Source organism: Chelonoidis abingdonii, chromosome 5, assembly GCF_003597395.2.
Source record: "Chelonoidis abingdonii isolate Lonesome George chromosome 5, CheloAbing_2.0, whole genome shotgun sequence".
NCBI lineage: Eukaryota > Metazoa > Chordata > Testudines > Testudinidae > Chelonoidis > Chelonoidis abingdonii.
In genome coordinates this window covers 19,337,769-19,355,450 of record NC_133773.1, presented here as the reverse complement: position 1 = coordinate 19,355,450, position 17,682 = coordinate 19,337,769, and the positions used below count along the sequence as shown (strand labels likewise).

The 17,682-nt window shown below is 37.9% G+C and overlaps 1 protein-coding gene across 5 annotated transcripts in view; it reads left to right on the top strand.

Moving 5' to 3' along the window:
- WDFY3 (WD repeat and FYVE domain containing 3) overlaps nt 1-17,682 on the top strand; it is a 320,770-nt gene that overhangs the window by 293,146 nt on the left and 9,942 nt on the right. For all 5 annotated transcript variants that reach the window (XM_032764847.2, XM_075066120.1, XM_032764845.2 and 2 more), the window contains 8 exons: nt 790-907; nt 5,644-5,750; nt 6,617-6,770; nt 8,728-8,819; nt 9,147-9,359; nt 12,722-12,869; nt 14,213-14,367; nt 15,623-15,781. In XM_032764847.2, coding sequence (XP_032620738.1) covers nt 790-907; nt 5,644-5,750; nt 6,617-6,770; nt 8,728-8,819; nt 9,147-9,359; nt 12,722-12,869; nt 14,213-14,367; nt 15,623-15,781 — 1,146 coding nt within the window. The remainder of the gene's footprint in view (nt 1-789; nt 908-5,643; nt 5,751-6,616; nt 6,771-8,727; nt 8,820-9,146; nt 9,360-12,721; nt 12,870-14,212; nt 14,368-15,622; nt 15,782-17,682) is intronic.

Genomic DNA, 17,682 nt, shown 5'->3' with positions numbered 1-17,682 from the left:
TCAAACTTTTTGAACTGAGCCCCACCGCCCCTCTTTGTAGTAATTTTTGGTTCCACCCCTCTCCCCCTCCCCACAGCCCAGATAGGCTGTGTGGCCTGCTGAGGTGAGTCGGGGTAGAGGAGGAGCTCCCTCCCCAGACCCTGCTGTGCAGAGCTGGCTTGGACCCAACTGGCCCCTGACTACCCCCCCCCCCCCCCCGAAAACAAAATAGAAGTCAAATTACACCTATGTCCAAGGAGCCTGCCCCCACCCAACCCAGAGTCCCTGCTCCCCTGCTGGGTACTGGAGTTTTTATATCATTTGTGGGGGAAGGGCTCAGAAAGAAAAAGGTTGAGAACCCCTGACATACCGGAAGCATTCCTGTTTGGGAGACATTGCAGTCTCTCAAGAAGTTTAGTCCCAACCTTATGAAAGTGACAAACCTAGTTATGGAAAAGGGGAAAATGATACTAATGTTAGTCTGGGCAGTACCTCTGGCCAGTTGGTTTTGTACCTAAGGGTGAGCATAAGGTGCTGTGATGAAGATCTGCTGCTGAGAGTAGCTTTTGCAGGGATGCGGGGGAGACATAAAGCACTCCCACTTCTAGAATGTAGTAAAGATATCTTCTTGAATTAGGCTGAACAATTCTTTAGAAAAGCATAACTAACTAGGTGAGCTAAATAATTGCTGCTGCTTATGATATGCGACTCTGCAAGGAAGAGAGAAATACCATATAGCTCATAAGGCTGCTCGCCTTGATCGGCCAGTGCGGAGTGCTTTTGAGAATCTGTATTTGTTTATTTTAAAAGGAACTGGATCTTACTAATCCCAAGACATTCAGAAACCTGGCCAAACCGATGGGAGCACAGACAGAGGAAAGATTAGCACAGTACAAAAAGCGATACAAAGATTGGGAAGATCCTAATGGTAAGTGATTGTACAAATGCAGATCTTGGAGAGCAGAGATGGGCGCATTTTAAGTTAGTCAGTGTGCCTGTCTTCTTCCTCCAAGAACACCCTAAACACTTTTTGCATATGTACATACCAGATCCTGTGGGAGGGCACAAAGGGTTGTGGTGTGGCCACTTTATGCTAGTGTCCCTTTTAAATGTGGCCACAAAGCAACTCCAAGGCCCCCTCTGGGGAATACCCCAGCTTAGAGATCTACTCTTCCCACACAGGTTTCTCTAGTGTGAGAGGCTGCTAAAACCTTGGTTATTTCTATGTCCATCTTCCCTAGTAGTTACACTGACCCAAGTGAAGGCAGCCGTCAGAGCTGTTCTACCTGCTCTTGGCAATGCACACACCCTCCCCCTTTGGTGCTTACACCAAGTTCAGCACCAGCACAGAGATGAATGCCCCACTTGGTTTGTATGGCATTTCTGCCTGTGCCGGTGCAAAAAGGAGAGACATAATTCAGTCCATCAAGGATATGCAGAATACTACATTAAGAAATGCTAACTGCTGCCAAAAAAAAAAAATAATAATAATAAAGCAGGAGTTTTCAAACTCTTCCATACTACAGACTGCATGTTAATAGAGAGAGTATCTCATGGACCACGTACCCTCCTGATTGTGATCACATAGCATCCCTGTGGAATTAGTTGTTAACATGAAAAAGTAATATTAGGAAAGCAATATATTTTGAGCAGTTTTTAATGTAGTTAGCAGCTAGAAATAAATAAAAACCACTATCATATGACCAGGCAGCTCTTCACAGACCACAGCTTGAGAACGGCTGAAATAAAATAAACAAGGCAAAGAAATAGGAATCTTTTTGCATAGATAGATCTTACACAGCTTATTCATTCAGTTCTCAGTGCATGTATTTACTAAGTAATCATTCATCTAAAGAAGACAATAAATGCAATCAGTATCCTTATATTACTCCTTTAAAGTGCACAAAATGCCCCCTAGAACTTAGATTTGATATTTTTATCAATTTTAGAATAATTCCCTTAAATATTAAAAATATGATTTGTGCATCTGTCCAAACTATTATTTTTATACTGCACTCCCTTCTTATTATGCCTTTCTTTCAGATGATAAGAATTTGATGATTCAAGAACATAAGAACAGTCATACTGGGTCAGACCAATGGTCCATCTAGCCCAGTATATTGTCTTCCAGCAGTGGGTGGAGCCAGGTGCTTCAGAAGGAATTAACAAAACAGGGCAATTTTTTCAGTGATCCATCTGGCATCCAGTCCCAGCTTCTGGCAATCAGAGGCTTAGAGACACCCAGAGCATGGGGTTGCATCTCTGACCATGTTGGCTAATAGCAATTGATAGATCTGTCCTCCGTGAACTTATATAATACTTTTTTTGAACCTTTTGACTTTCGCAATGAGTTCCACAGGCTGACTGTGCATTGTGTGAAGAAGTACTTCCCTGTATTTGTTTTAAACGCACTCTGTGTGAAAGGATAAATACTTCCTTATTCACTTTCTCCACACCATGCATGCTTTTTATAGACCTCTATCATATCCCCCCTTAGTCGTCTCTTTGCCCAGCTGAACTGTCCCAGACTTCTTAATCTCTCCTCAAATGGAAGCTGTTCCATACTCCTAACCATTTTTGTTGCCCTTTTCTGTACTTTTCCAGCTCTAAAATATATATTTTTGAGATAGGGTGACCAGAACTGCATGGAGTATTCAAGGTTTAGGAGGACCATGGATTTATATAGTGACATGATGATATTTACTGTTTTATTATCTTGTCCCTTTCCTAACGGTTCCTAATATTTGGTTAACTTTTTTGAACGGTGCTGCACATTGAGCAGGTGTTATCAGAGAACTATCTGTGATGAGGCCAACATCTCTTTCTTCAATGGCAACAACTAGTTTAGACCCTCATCATTTTGTACATAGAGTTGGGATTACATTTTGCCAATATGCATTATTTTGCATTTATCAGCATTGAATTTCATCTGCCATTTTTTGCCCAGTCATCTAGTTTCGTGAGATCCCTTTGTAAAACTCTTCACAGTCAGCTATGGACTTAACTGTCTTGAGTGATTTTGCATTGTCTGCAAATTGTGCCACCTCACTGTTTATCCCTGTTTCCAGATCATTTATGAATATGTTGAACAGCACTGGTCCCAGAACAGATCCTCTTTCCATTGTGACTCTTTATTCCTACCCTTTGTTTCCTGTCTTTTAATCAGTTACTGATCCATAAGAGGAGCTGTCCTCTTATCTCATGACTGTTTACTTTGCTTAAGAGCCCTTTATGAGGGACTTTGACAAAGGCTTTCTAAAAGTCCAAGTACATTATATCCACTGGATCATCCTTGTACACGTTTTTGTTGACCCTTCCCAAAGAATTCTAGTAGATTGGTGAGGCATGATTCCCCTTTATCAAAGCCATTTGATTCTTCCCCAACATATTGTGTTCACCTATGTGTTTGATAATTCTGTTCTTTACTATAGTTTCAACCAATTTGCCTGCTACTGAAATTAGGCTTACCAGCCTGTAATTGTCAGGATCACTCCTGGAGCCTTTTTAAAAAATAGGCATTATATTAGCTGTCTAGTACAGAGTCTGATGTAAGCAATAGATTTCATATCACAGTTAGTAGTTCGGCAGTTTTCTTCAGAACTCTTGGGTGAATACCACCTGGTCATGGTGACTTATCTTTGTTTAATTTCTCAGTTTGTTCCAAAACCACCTCTATTGACACCACAATCTGGGACAGTTCCTCAGATTTGTCACCTAAAAAGAACAGTTTAGGTTTGGGAATCTTCCTCACATCCTCTGTAGTGAATACCAGTGCAAAGAATTCATGTAGCTTCTCCACAATGGCCTTGTCTTTCTTGAGTGCTCCTTTAGCACCTTATTCATCCAGTGGTGGGCCCCATTGATGATTTGGCAGACTTTCAACTTCTGGCCTGCCTAATTGTACTTTTACACTAGACTTGCCAGAGTTTATGTTCCTTTCTGTTTTCCTCAGTACGATTTGACTTCCAATTTTTAAAGGATGCCTTTTTGCCTCTAACGGCCTCTTTTACTCTGTTGTTTCGCCATAGTGGCATTTTTTTATTTGGGGTATAAATTTAACTTGAACGTCTATTATGGTGTTTTAAACAAGTTTCCTTGTAGCTTGCAGGCATTTCGCTCTTGTGACACTTCCTATAATTTTTCATTTCACTTGCTTCCTCATTTTTGTGTAGTTCCCCTTTTTGAAGTTCAGTGCAACTATGGTGGACTTCTTTGGTATCCCCCTCTCCCACCCACCAGGATGTTAAATTTAATGACATTAGGGTCTCTATTGCCAACTGGCTCCGCTAAATTCATCTCTTGGGCCAGATCCAATGAACCACTTTAGGACTAAATCAAAAATTGCCTCTCTCCTTGTGGGTTCCATGACTAGCTGCTACAACAAGCTGTCATTAATGGTGTCTACAAATTTTATTTTATTTCTTCCAGAGGTGACATGTGTCCAGTCAATAGGGAGATAGTTGAAATCCCCCACTATTATTGAATTTTCTATTTTTGTAGCCTCTCTAATCTCCTGGAGCATTTCACCATCACCATCCTGGTCAGGTGGTCAGTAGAAAATTCCTACTGCTATATTCTTATTGAAGCCTGGAATTTCTAACAATAGAGATTCTATGGTACAGCTTGATTCATTTAAGACTTTTACCATATTTGACTGTTTTCATATAGTCATTCCAATATATTTTGTACCCTGGTAGTACCTTCTCTATTGATGATCATTGTTCTGCCAAGTTTCTGTGATTCCTGTTATACTGACATTCTCATTTAATACCAAGCACTCAGGTTCACCCATCTTCATACTTAGACATCTAGCATTTGTACACAAGCACTTATAAAATTTGTCAATATTTAGCTGTCTGCCTTTCTGTAATGTAATTGAATGGGACTCTTTCATTTGACTGTTTCTCTTCAGCTGCTGTCTGTACTCTATCAAGTTCTATCCTCTCCTCTTTACTAGAATATAGAGAATCCCTGTTAATAAATCCTCCTCTAAGAGATGCCTCCATCCAAACCTTGTGCTCCTTCACACCTGTTGGCTTTCCCAAGCCCTTAGTTTAACTGCAACTTTAATAGGTCACTACCAGAAGTTTGAGGACCGTTGTTCTAAAGTTACTGCACTGTCCAATACCAGCAGGTGGCAGAGTTCCATTTATGAACATCCAGCAGAACTGTGTGAAGACATTTGTACAGATAGCTTGTTGTTGCCAGCAAATGAATAAAATAAAATCTTTACAAAATCTGTAGTCAGCAATTCGGAGAAATATTAGAGCACTAAGCCTTTAATTCCACATCATAGAACAGGCTAAAAGTAAAAATTCTCCTTTAGAAGAAGTAATTGTAGCTGTCTTGGAATGTTTCAATTATTCAGAGTATAAAACTGCTAAATGTGCAATGTTGCTGGGCAAAAGACTGTTGAATTATGACTAGTGGATTACTGCCAAAGTTTAAGTAAGTGGTTTCAATGTCAAATCATAAAGTTTAAATAGTCTTAGTTCCGCAAATATGAAAGCTGCAAATACCAATTTTTAATGTGTTCAGGGTCATACTGTTCTCACAGTCTAGCACTTCTTAAACCTATTAATTTCTTAATTTACTGCAGATTTTATCATGAACATTTCCTCTTTCTTTCCTCTTCATTTGTAACTTTTAATTTTTCTTTATCAGGGGAAACTCCAGCTTATCATTATGGTACTCACTATTCATCTGCCATGATAGTGGCCTCGTATCTTGTCCGAATGGAGCCCTTTACACAGATATTCTTAAGGTTACAGGTAAATTGTGTGAGATTTCATTTTTCTCTGTTTGTGTCTTGTTTAAATTTGAAAATGGGTAAAAATGTGAATCATCTTATAACTTGATTCTCACTAAGCATGATAGAAGAAAGGAAGTGCTGTAGCTGCATTGTTTTCTTCCTGGTGATTGTTACTCTCTTTGGAATAGCAAAGAGATTTAAACAGGCAAATGTATATGATCCTTCAGTTGGAAGTCTGAACATTCTGAAAAATGTTCGCTGCACGAAAACTCAGAGAGAAAACAGCTTTTTATTTAATAAAGTAATAGTTCAAATCCAACTTTGTTCATCTACGATTAAAAGAACTCATGCATTAGTTTCCCTCATTTGGTTCTCAAGTGTTTAAAGACTAATTTGTTAAACTAGTTTGTCAGTCTAGTATTGAGGGTCAAATTAACCAAACATTAGCACAGCCCGAAATTTTCTGACAGCTCGAAAATTAATTGGGTTCACAGTGCTACATTTTAAATATTTTCTTAGCTGGAAACCATCAGGCAAGAACATTTATTTTCTTTGGGCCAGCATTTCAACCAAAAAGACTAATATTTGGAATAGGGCTAGATCTTTTTTTTTAAAAAAAAACAAAACAAAAAATCCTGTAGATTTATATTTTTATGCTTCATATTTAGCATTATTGCAAAGAAAGATTATAGCAACTGGTAGAAGAAAACATAGTTTTAGACCCTGTTGTTGCAGGAGAGGTTTTTTCCTTTTTTATTATTGTATTTATTTGATGGAGATAAAGCGTTACCAAACGGTTTTACTTTACAGTTTTATAGACCTTGGCTGAGTCTGCTGTGCTGAGAAATGTTCTGGTATAAAGATGCTTCGCATTTCATTCTACAGGGTGGCCACTTTGACCTAGCTGACAGAATGTTTCACAGTGTGCGTGAAGCCTGGTATTCAGCATCAAAGCACAACATGGCAGATGTAAAGGAACTCATCCCAGAATTCTTTTACCTCCCGGAGTTTCTGCTCAACTCCAATAACTTTGATCTAGGTAGGCAAAAGCTGCTGATCGCATTGTGTTATGGATGTGAAAATAGTGAAAGCTGGTTCAGACATAAAACAAGTTCAGTAAAATGTATGTAACAAAGATTTATGTAACAGAGTAAGAAAATGGCAGATGGCTTACTGGAACTGGGCCCTAATTATCTTTTGATTATGGGAATATGTATTGCCCAATGCTGTGTGTTTATGAGCAATTATATTGGGAAATCTGGACAGTTTGTTGTAAATCTTGACTTTTTTTTTTTAGATGAATGAAGATGTTTTCTCAAACACTGAATACTCATTTTAGCAACTCATATAAAACTGCATTTTAGGAATTAAATTGAACAGTAAACTTACATTTCCAAGAGAAGCATTTTTATTAGAACTCATAAGTTCAGCAAATCCTGCTTTTGTAAGAGAATTTCTGATGACTGTTTTTCCGCCGTATAATCTACTAGTCTTAAAGTAGTGTTTCAATACTCAGACCAAATGTTTTTGAAGGACAGACATAACCTAGGGTTTGTATAATGTGTTTGTCAGTTTTGATATTTAGACTTCTAGGAGTGAAATTCTTTAAGGAAAAGTAGCTGAAATGTGTTTAAAGTTTGATAGATCATTTCTACTGTTATATATTTAACTGCAGTGAAATTTCGTTGGAACTGTTGGCAGATCACACCACTGAAAGATAAAATAACTGATGTGAGATAAATATCAGTGTTGCCATGGCATCATATTTTTTGTTATGAGATTAATTGTTTAGTTTTTTTAAGTTCTATGCTGCAAATCCAATAAAAGATATTACTAATCATCCGTATCTCTTAAAAATCAAAATCATTGGTGCAGAATATTTCCTAAGAGTTTAGAAGCTTGAACCAAGGATCTCTAATGACACAGTCAGACATAAGAACATAGCAATTACTGTACCTGTTTAGACATATGATCTTAGGGAAAGTTTCCTCTTAACCTTTATCACAGGTTAGCTTATATTCTGAAACTCACATTTCTATCCCTTTTCTATTTGTTTTTTTCAACAAAATTGAAACTTCAGTGAGTAAAAGATTCAGGGTCCAGTTCTGCAAGCCTTATTTATATTGAGTGGTATTTACAAGCATAATCCCATGAACTCAAGAATGGGACTTTTGTAGTACTTCTCAATGTGAATAAAGGTTGAAGAAACAGTCCTTCAAGGTTTACAGCAGAGGACACAGTATATGAATATATTCTGGTAGTTTAAAAAGTCTTCCTTATATGGAGAAAATGAATCATGGTGTGATTCTACCAGTGGGATGCCTTTTTACTGTTTGCTCTTATACCATTTCATCTCAGGATTATTTTCCTCCATTATACAGCCTGTTGGCATATAAATCACTGAAAATGCACTGAATTCAGTAATTAGTAATTTGACACCTGCTAGTTCTCCCTTACTTAAAATCAGACAGGTTTAAACATTCAAAAAGTGTAAAACTTTCAAAAAAAGTGACCCGAAAGTCTGCTATAATTAACATCCAAAATGTCACTCCATCCGAGGAATTTATCTTCATATTGTGATATTTCTCATTTTGTATTTTTAAAACTTGTGCATGTGTGTGTTTGATAAGATGGAATAGAACTTTCTGAAGTTATTTAAAAAAAAAAAACAGTCATCATTCAGTACAAGCCAAATATCCAGAAAGGATCCTGCTTGTGGTATGGCTGCAAGAGGCTGTTGCATGGGCTGTTTCCATTATTCTGCAAAGACATCATTCCTTACAAAGTATCTACCCTGTGGCACAGAACCATTTAAATAGAAAATATAGCTATAGCAAGATGAAATTAAAGTTCTAAAAACCTCTTTTTATTAGGAAGGGCTAAAGACTTCGTTTGGCTTCTCTGTAGTGAAAACTGTTAAGGTAATTTTTGTTTCTTCTCGTATTGAGATGCATCACTGTCTTTTTTTGCTTTTAAAACTTCAGTTTATTTTGTAGGTTGCAAACAGAATGGTACTAAGCTTGGAGATGTGATACTTCCCCCATGGGCAAAGGGAGATCCTCGTGAATTTATTAGGGTTCATCGGGAGGTAATAAACATTTTAATAATATAAAAAACACAGCAAGTTTATTTGGACTTAAATACCAGTCTAAGGAGCTCAATGCATCCTTTGTAATCACTTTTCTTTTTGATGTGCATCTTGGGGAGATACCCTTTTATGCTGATGGGCTAAAGAACCAATGGTCCTCCATGTGCTCTTGGTATCAGTATTTGCTGAGGCAGCTAATAAGGTGCTATTATACTGCTTTTTCTTTAAATATATCAAAAACTTTATGTAATTTCATCCATCACAGTCAGATAATAGACTCAGTCAGTGACTGTCTGCTCAGTTTAATGCATACATTTTGAATTACAGGCTTTGGAATGTGATTTTGTGAGCGCACATCTGCATGAATGGATTGACTTAATCTTTGGTTATAAACAGCAAGGCCCTGCTGCAGTAGAAGCTGTAAATGTCTTCCATCATCTCTTTTATGAGGGGCAAGTGGATATATACAACATAAATGACCCATTAAAAGAGACAGCTACTATAGGATTCATTAATAACTTTGGGCAGATACCCAAACAGGTAAGGATGTTCTTCAACCTATTGTAACTATATGCCAGAAAATATTCAAATGCAAGCATTTCCAAATGCTTTCATATAAAAAGGCAATTCCAGTCAAAACATATATGGTATTTAAGTTTCTAATATGCATTTCTGTTCTTTGTCTGGAACTTAAGTTCAAGTTTTGTCATTGCAAATACATTTGCAGAAATGCAGACTCAGTTACAGGTGAATCCATTCTCAAGCTATTACGTGCATCTAACATAAACTTTGGGTTTTGTCAGTAAGACTTGAGATTTCTCTTTTTCCTCATGCTCCAGAAGTAGAGGCAAGAGCTTATGGAGGAGCTTAAAAAAACAACAAATCATCAGAGAGCCAGTGTGTTACTGCAAAAGGCTACTGCTGTATAAATTATTCCCTGGCTTTTTGCTGTGTGATAGAATACAGTTGCAACGTAGTGCACAGGAAGTTTAATTGTACAAGTTGTCTTGTAGCAAAATTAGGTAGGGATACATCATTTCCCTTTTTCTTTTTAACGTGGTTGCTTAGTTTTCTTTGGCATCTTCTCATTCCCAGAAGCTGGTAATGAGCAGTGGGATGGATCACTTGATGATTACCTGTTCTGTTCATTCCCCCTGGGGCACCTGGCATTGGCCACTGTCGAAGACAGCATACTGGGCTAGATGGACCTTTAGTCTGACCCAGGATGGCCATTCTTATGTTGTTCTTCTTTGTACTGTAGCTGTTGAAAATAAATTATTAAATAATTGCTTTAAAAACATTGGTTCTGGCAGGGCTGGCATAAGTCACTAGCTAGAATTGAACTGGCAGACTTTAGAGGCAACGTTTAAAAACAAAGAGGATTGAAGCTTTAAGGGTGGTGAAATTCTCTTTGAAAGGTCACTGTAAATTATTAAATACTTACTTAAAAGGAAAGTTTTTATTGTATTTCCCTTGGATAAAGGAGTTTGTGTTTGGCAATAGGTACTCTGAAAAGTTTCCTTTCGCATTGTTCCCATTAGGTGAAGTATTATTGATATCAGCAGATATTTCCCATGCTTGGACTGGGGAACATACAAGTACTTTTAATACCTTTCCAAAGGTGGCAGAGGAATAGCGTAGGTGGCATCAGTCTGCCGTATTTCAAAATCAGAAGTGCAGCAAACCCAACTGTCAGTATAGCAAAAAAAAAATATAGAAAATCAGTGAGGGGAAATTCCTCAATATTTAGAGTTTGGATAAGTATCCTAAAATGTGGATGCTAGTCAAACTGTTTGGCCTGAGGACTATATCTGGGTATGGAAATTGTATGGCAGACCATGAATGCTCATGGTCCCAGCCAATGGGAGCTGCGGGGGTGGTGCTTGGAGCAGGGGCAGTGTATGGAGCCCCCTAGTTCACCCTACGCGTAGGAGCCAGAGGGGGGACATGCTGCTGCTTCCAGGAGCTGCGCAGAGCCATGGCATGTGCGGAGCAGGGCAGGCCCCAGACCCCGCTCCCCCTCAGGAGCTCAAGGGCCGGATGCGGCCCCCAGGCCATAGTTTGCCCACCCCTGCACTAGATCCTGTGCCTATCCCTCACATAATTGCCCCACTCCAGATAGGTCCTAGTCACCCTATCTTTTTTCTTCTTGCAAAGAACGCCTAATGAACTGCTAACCCATTTTTCATTCTTGAATCTTCCTCCAACATCTGTCCCTCATCTAGCCCTCATTCTTGGTTTTATATGTATTTTTGCTGTACTGACAGTGGGGCTTTCTCCTCTTATGTTTACCATTATCATGCTAGTGCTATATGTGGGACCAAAGAAGTAAGATTTAATAGATTTAGTTTGTCTGGTAGGAGAGAGATTTTTAAGAGGAGTCTTAAAATTGTATTGGATTTGAGGCCCCGATGTTAAGATGTCTATAATTAACAATTTATTAAATTTACAAGAAGGCACACACCGAAGTGCTGCAGAGTCTGGTAGCCTCAAAAGCCCCCCAACTTTCTTAGTAAATTGTCCTGGAAAGAATAACTGAACAGGTAGTGGCTGTGTAGTGACTGAAATGAAACAAAGCCAATATGAAAATAAATGGTAGTTTGCTCTCCCCTTTTCAATATCATTTAAAAGAAATTATGGCCATAAGGGAGGTTACAAGATATTTCTAAATAAAATGTTTATTATGTGAAAGAACATATAATACTTAGCATATATATAGTACCCACCATCAGAGAAATGGAGTATTTATATTGACTTTATATTTTGGCGGACATGGAGCATTTATGTCTTCACCTCTGTTGGGCCATTTCCAACCACTGTCCAATTGCTAAACAGTGCTGAAGAGAGCAGTGTTGACACAGAAGGTGGTAAACATTGCAGAATTACTGACTCATCATCATATGATTGGCTGAGAACAGTCATGAGGCAGAATCTGATTCTTCTGTGTCATCTGTAATCAACTCCTTCCTGCCAACTCAGACTTTTTTCTACCCTTTGATTGTCTGTGTTATTCCAACAACGTGGTCTGGTGTTTGTGGGATATATTTATGTAGTTTAACTTTGAAAAAGTACCAGTTTGTAGTTCATATTATAATAAATGTAGTAATATTCATAGATCTAAATTCATTTATCTATCTTCCCTTCATGAAATTGCCCTCTGCTATTAGCTAGCAGTTTAGAGGTGGTCCTTAATCCAATGATGTGTTATTCCTACCCATTGAAACATGCACTTGAAAACTGGATATACCCTGGCCGACAGGGTTCAAAAGCTCAGTTTTTATAGTAAGATATAGCTGCCCTACATACAAAGAACATATGTTCCAGAACACAGACTACACTATACAGGGATCTGATTTTAATAACCTCAACAACAGAGAATTTTGCTCGTTCATTCTGCATACTTCAGATGTAAAAATCCAACAATAGCAGTCAGTGAAAGGATGGAGAATAACTTATTTTTGCCCTAGATTTTTCAGCAGACTTCCGAAAACTAGATGCATTCTTCAGTATCTGTTACCTGTATATTCATCATACTGATAGCAATATTATGATACTGCTGCATCAGCAGTTTGTAACAAAGCCAAAAGGAAGATCTCTTTTTGTCTGAAATAAGAATGTAAAATCACTTTAAACAGCAACTTTGCTATTTTAATTGTTTTCTAAAAAGGAAAATCTTGATTGAAAAATGTATCGCTCATTTCATTCTAGTTTAGTTTGTATTTTTCTTGAATATTTAACAAAAACATTTATATAAGAGGAACTTTATGTACATTTGCTAATTTATAGAATTTTTTTTTTTACAGTAAATCTCATACTGTTGGTAAACTTTAAAAGTCTTCGCTGATGGGAATCTATAATCTTGTCACTAACTCGTGTTTTATTTCCTAACCCACATATTGCAGCTATTTAAAAAACCACACCCACCAAAGCGAGTTAGAAGCCGAATCAATGGAGAGGCAGTTGGAATGTCTGTCCCCCCAGGTTTCACAAGTGACAAGATCTTTTTTCATCATTTAGACAACCTGAGGCCTTCCCTTGCACCTGTAAAAGGTAAAACTCACCACAGTACTTACTCCTGGTCTCTTGCTAGAGTGTTCATAGTTCTTGCTAAATAAATGTTCCTTTTTCTGAGTTTTCTTACCTCTTGGGTTTCATACTCCACTAGAGCTAACACTCCAATCCTCTAAGACTCTGAGGCCCCAATTCCACTTGCCTTAGGCCTTGTCTATGCAAGAAAGTTGTACCAATTTTAACTAAATTTAACTGTTTCATGGGCAAGGCTTCAAGTGGAAAGAATGAGCCTTAAGCCACATCCTAAAGTTTAACAGCTTGTGTTTAATTTCAACAAACTGTCTGAAACCATCAAGGGAAGCAAATTCCAGAGCTGAGAACCTGCTACTGAGGGTGTCCCACCTACAACCTAAAATGTTTAAATCTAGCTTGAGTGCCCCATGTAACCTCAGTTTTTGTGTGTTACTGTGGGAGAAAAGTACGTTCTCAAGACTTCCAAGGAATATTTTGGATACTGGCAATAGCACAGAGAAGCAATAGTGTCATGTCTGGCTTTAATTTTTTCAACCACAAGAAGACAGTAAAATTATCAAAATAGTTAATAGCTCATTTTTAAATGTAATTGGGTTCCTACTGATAACATGTTCTAAAATATTCATTAATAAATTATATTTAGCACGCATATCATGTTTTCTAGCTGAAGATGTTAAACACTTTACAAACATTAACTCGTTGAGAGTTAGATAAGGGATATTATAGTGATTACTTCGTTCAAGATTGAAAACCATTCACCTCTGGGATAGAAAAGGACCAGCTGTTTAACAGAGCACAGCAACACTACACTGTCACCTAAGAGCGCAAGTGAAGAATAGCCATCTCTATTTCAAAATGCTAGGCAGGCAGACTATAATTATCAAATTTGAAATATGGCATATGAAATTATTTGGCTGGGATTTTAGAATCAATGTTTTTGCTGTACAAAAAAAATCATGTCTTTTATGACAAGTGTTCAGGCTCACTCTTCTCTATTTTGTCTGAAAGATCACATGTCCAGCAACAGTGTCCCTTAGTGATTCAGAGGGAAGAGTGCCACATGTGGAAGTGCAAGTACCTAGGCATCCCTAGGAGATCTGTCCAAATACTGATAGCGTTTCGCTGTGTGAGTTGATAGGATTACAGCACAAGTGACATTATTACTGTTTAAACTGATACAATATATGCATGTGCGATTTCAGTTTCTATGGTGCATCATGGTATTTGTACAGTGATCAGAGGGTGCGCTGTCACATAATTACAAACAATATTATACAGTGAGGCTTATGTAGTGGTTGTGCTTTTGTGTGTTTGCAGTAACATAAAACACATTGTTGTTTGTTATTCAGAACTCAAGGAGCCTGTGGGACAGATAGTTTGCACAGATAAAGGAATTCTGGCAGTAGAGCAAAATAAGGTTCTCATTCCACCTACCTGGAATAAAACTTTTGCTTGGGGCTATGCAGACCTTAGCTGCAGACTGGGAACATATGAGTCGGACAAGGTTTGTGATCTGAATTTTAAGTTTTCCTGATCTAGTATGTGTTCTCTACTAAAATCTAGCTCCGAAAATATGTTGTACATACAAGGGAAAGAATTTTGTCTGTGCTGTATTTATGCTGACGTCTTCACCTGAAGAATGATAGGAAAATTGAGTTAACTTTTTAGTAGCAATAGGTTAATTTCCATAATACGATGAACAAGAATGAACAGTAGTGTTTCTACAGTAAATCTGCAGTATCTGGTGTGGCACCATCTTGTGGCAGAAGTTGGCGCTGAAGGTAGTGGAGTGAAAACCCAAAGGGGAGAAAGAGAGACTTTCTCCTGAGTAAACTAGGGGCCAAAAACTGAAGATAGACTCGCTTTTTACTGAATTCTTACTCAGGCAAATTCCTGTTTACGTCAAGAAGAGTAATGTATAACACTCTCTTGAGAAAACTGCAACCTGCTAAAATTAGGCAGGTGGTGAGATGCAACTGATGCTCCTGATTGGCTTAAGAATTGTACACATCCCATTTTTTTTGTTGCACTTGTTTCTTCCATACACGTATTTTGTCTTGTCTTCTAGATTGTTAGCTCATTGGGGCAGCGACGATTATTTCTTGTACATTAATGAGTACCTAGCATAATAGGCTTGATCAGGTAGCCTTGCCTGTTAAATAATAGGGATGCAGGATTTGGCCCTGGCAAAGAACCTGATCCCTAAAATCCAGATCAGGATCGATATTTCTGAATGTTCAGGCGCATCTGATTGGTTCTTGTTCAGGCCTATTTTGGCCAAAAACAACCTTTTTGTGTGGTGCTGAAGAAGTGGTCAGTATTGCCTGATAATGGCTACTAGTCTGGGAATTGCAGCAGGATGGAAGGAGAGTTGAGAGAAAGAAAACTGTTTTAACTGCAAGCGCCAGTGCTCATCGGGAACAAATATGTAATGTTCTCGCTATATGCTCTGGCACTGTTTCCAATTTAATTGCATGATAAACATTTAGTGTAGATTTAATCTTAAATACTAAACAGTTGTAAATTGTGTTTTGTTTGTTTCTTGGCATTCAAACTATGTAAATGATTTTTTTTAACTGAAGTTACTTTCATATATTTCTTCTGACCCAACTTTTGAGTTCCATTATCGGTGGAAAACAGATCAGTTAAATAACAGTGACTGTGCTGAAGTTTCCTTACAAACACTAATGCTATCAACAACAAACTTGCAAGACTAGATGTATGCCTTCTTCACTGTGTCTTTGTCTTTTATTTTGTAGGCAGTGGTTGTTTATGAATGTTTGTCAGAATGGGGACAGATTCTATGTGCAATCTGTCCAAACCCCAAACTGGTCATCACTGGAGGAATAAGCACGGTGGTTTGTGTGTGGGAGATGGGCACCTCCAAAGAAAAAGCTAAAACACTCACTCTGAAACAGGTAAAAAATAAATAAAATCATGTTCCAAGGTCAGAGGAAGAAGGGAGGGGACTCAGTGGCTCTGCATTGTAGTAGAACTTCCAACTGAACAGATTACCGCTCTAGAATCACTGGTTAAAACCACTCTGGAGCTGAAATAGTGTTTTGCTTTAAAAAGCAACCTCAAGCAAAAAGTGTTTTGGGAGTGTGTGAAAATATGAAGGGATCTTGTCACTGGAAAGTGTTTCTCTGGGTGGGGAGAGAACATTTTTCTGAAATATTGCATGGTGTGTAAGCATTAATTTTTCTTAACTGATTTGCACAAATAGCATCCAGCAACTTGCAGAATTCACAGATAGACTCTCCAATACTATTTGAATTGTCAAACCCCTTTTACTGAAATCTTTCATGCCATCTCTTCAAAATATGACATTTTCTACTTAACTAAAAAAAATGGTTTTAGGGCAAAAACCTGGCAGTCCTGTGTTGGGGAAGCAGGGTGTATTTGCTTAGAAAAGTTTTATGATGTTTCTTGCTTTGTTGCCTCAGTACATTGCTTTTTGGATAACGTACTTAGACTAAGCCGACTATCTCTAAGTTAGCATAAAATCTCCTGCACCACTGAATCAACTCCCAAGTGTTGTACAAATAGTATTTCATAGTTCTAGGTAACTTGTCTTTATAACCAGGAGTATTTCATGAGGTACAATTTAACTAACTTGTGAGAGCAAATACACTAAATAACTTTCATTTGCTACTAGAGTATGGTGCGTAAACAGTCATTATCCAAAGCCATAGTCTGAGTGGCCATTTTACTACTTTGGTGATGACTGTGGTGCACCAACTCCTAGCAGTGCACAGCTGGGATCCCTACAGGAAAAAATATTTCCTCTAGTCTCTCCTGCTTCAGGCTGGGCCATCTAGAGCACTAGAAAAGCTGCCTTTTAAGTTAACTAAAAACCTGAATCAAGAGCTGTTCTAGGGCTCTTGTTTGGATAACAGTAAGATGTAAAGGCAGGAGTGTTTTCAGAGGAGAAAATTACTCTTCTGATCTTCCCCTGCTTCCAATTTGCCAGCTGATTTTTCAGTCACAGTTTATGGCCCAGAGTTCCTTTTTAACTAATTTTCTATTATAATAATTAAATAGGGAGCTATCTAACATTCACAATTGAGCTATATTATAGGAAATTTTAAATGGCCACTGGAACATACACGGATATTGAAAATAGACAGCTGTGATCCAGGTATGGGCTTGGAGGAAGCAGAAGGGGTTAAACTTTTTTAAAATAATAAAACGAGGGGAGAGAAATGTGTTTATAACTTTTCCCTGGAGTTTTCTTTTGTGTGTCTGTTAGCCTTTCACAATGAAACACAGTTCCTATTTCACAAAACCTCTATAAATTGTGTTTGTTTTTTAAATAAATGAGCTCATACTCTGTATATGTCATATGTATGTGCAATAAACTGTGCCCTGTTGAGTATTACTAGATTACTGGTGCAGTTCTTAGGTGAACCACACCCTCAAGGTGTGTGCTAGTAGCCTAATAATATGTCTTGTTATGAGTCTGTACTAAAGGCAATTATGCAAGAATAAAATGGTCATAATGTTATGGTTGACAATTTGCAGCATACTGTAAAAACCCTTCTTTTCTAAATACTCCTATTATCTGAAATCCATTTATATCTTAAACATGTATCATTTGCTTTTTGAAAGTGTCTCTAAATAAATTCTCCATTCTATTTGAATGAATTAATGTACTGTAATGAATTCCTGTGCTTTATATATTCTGTAGAATACATACTTTTTTCTCATTAGGTTCCAAAGCCAGAAGGGACCACTGTGATCATCTAGTCTGGTCTCCTGTTTAACACAAAGGCCATAGAAATTCCCCCAAATAATCCCTAGAGCAGCTCTTTTAGAA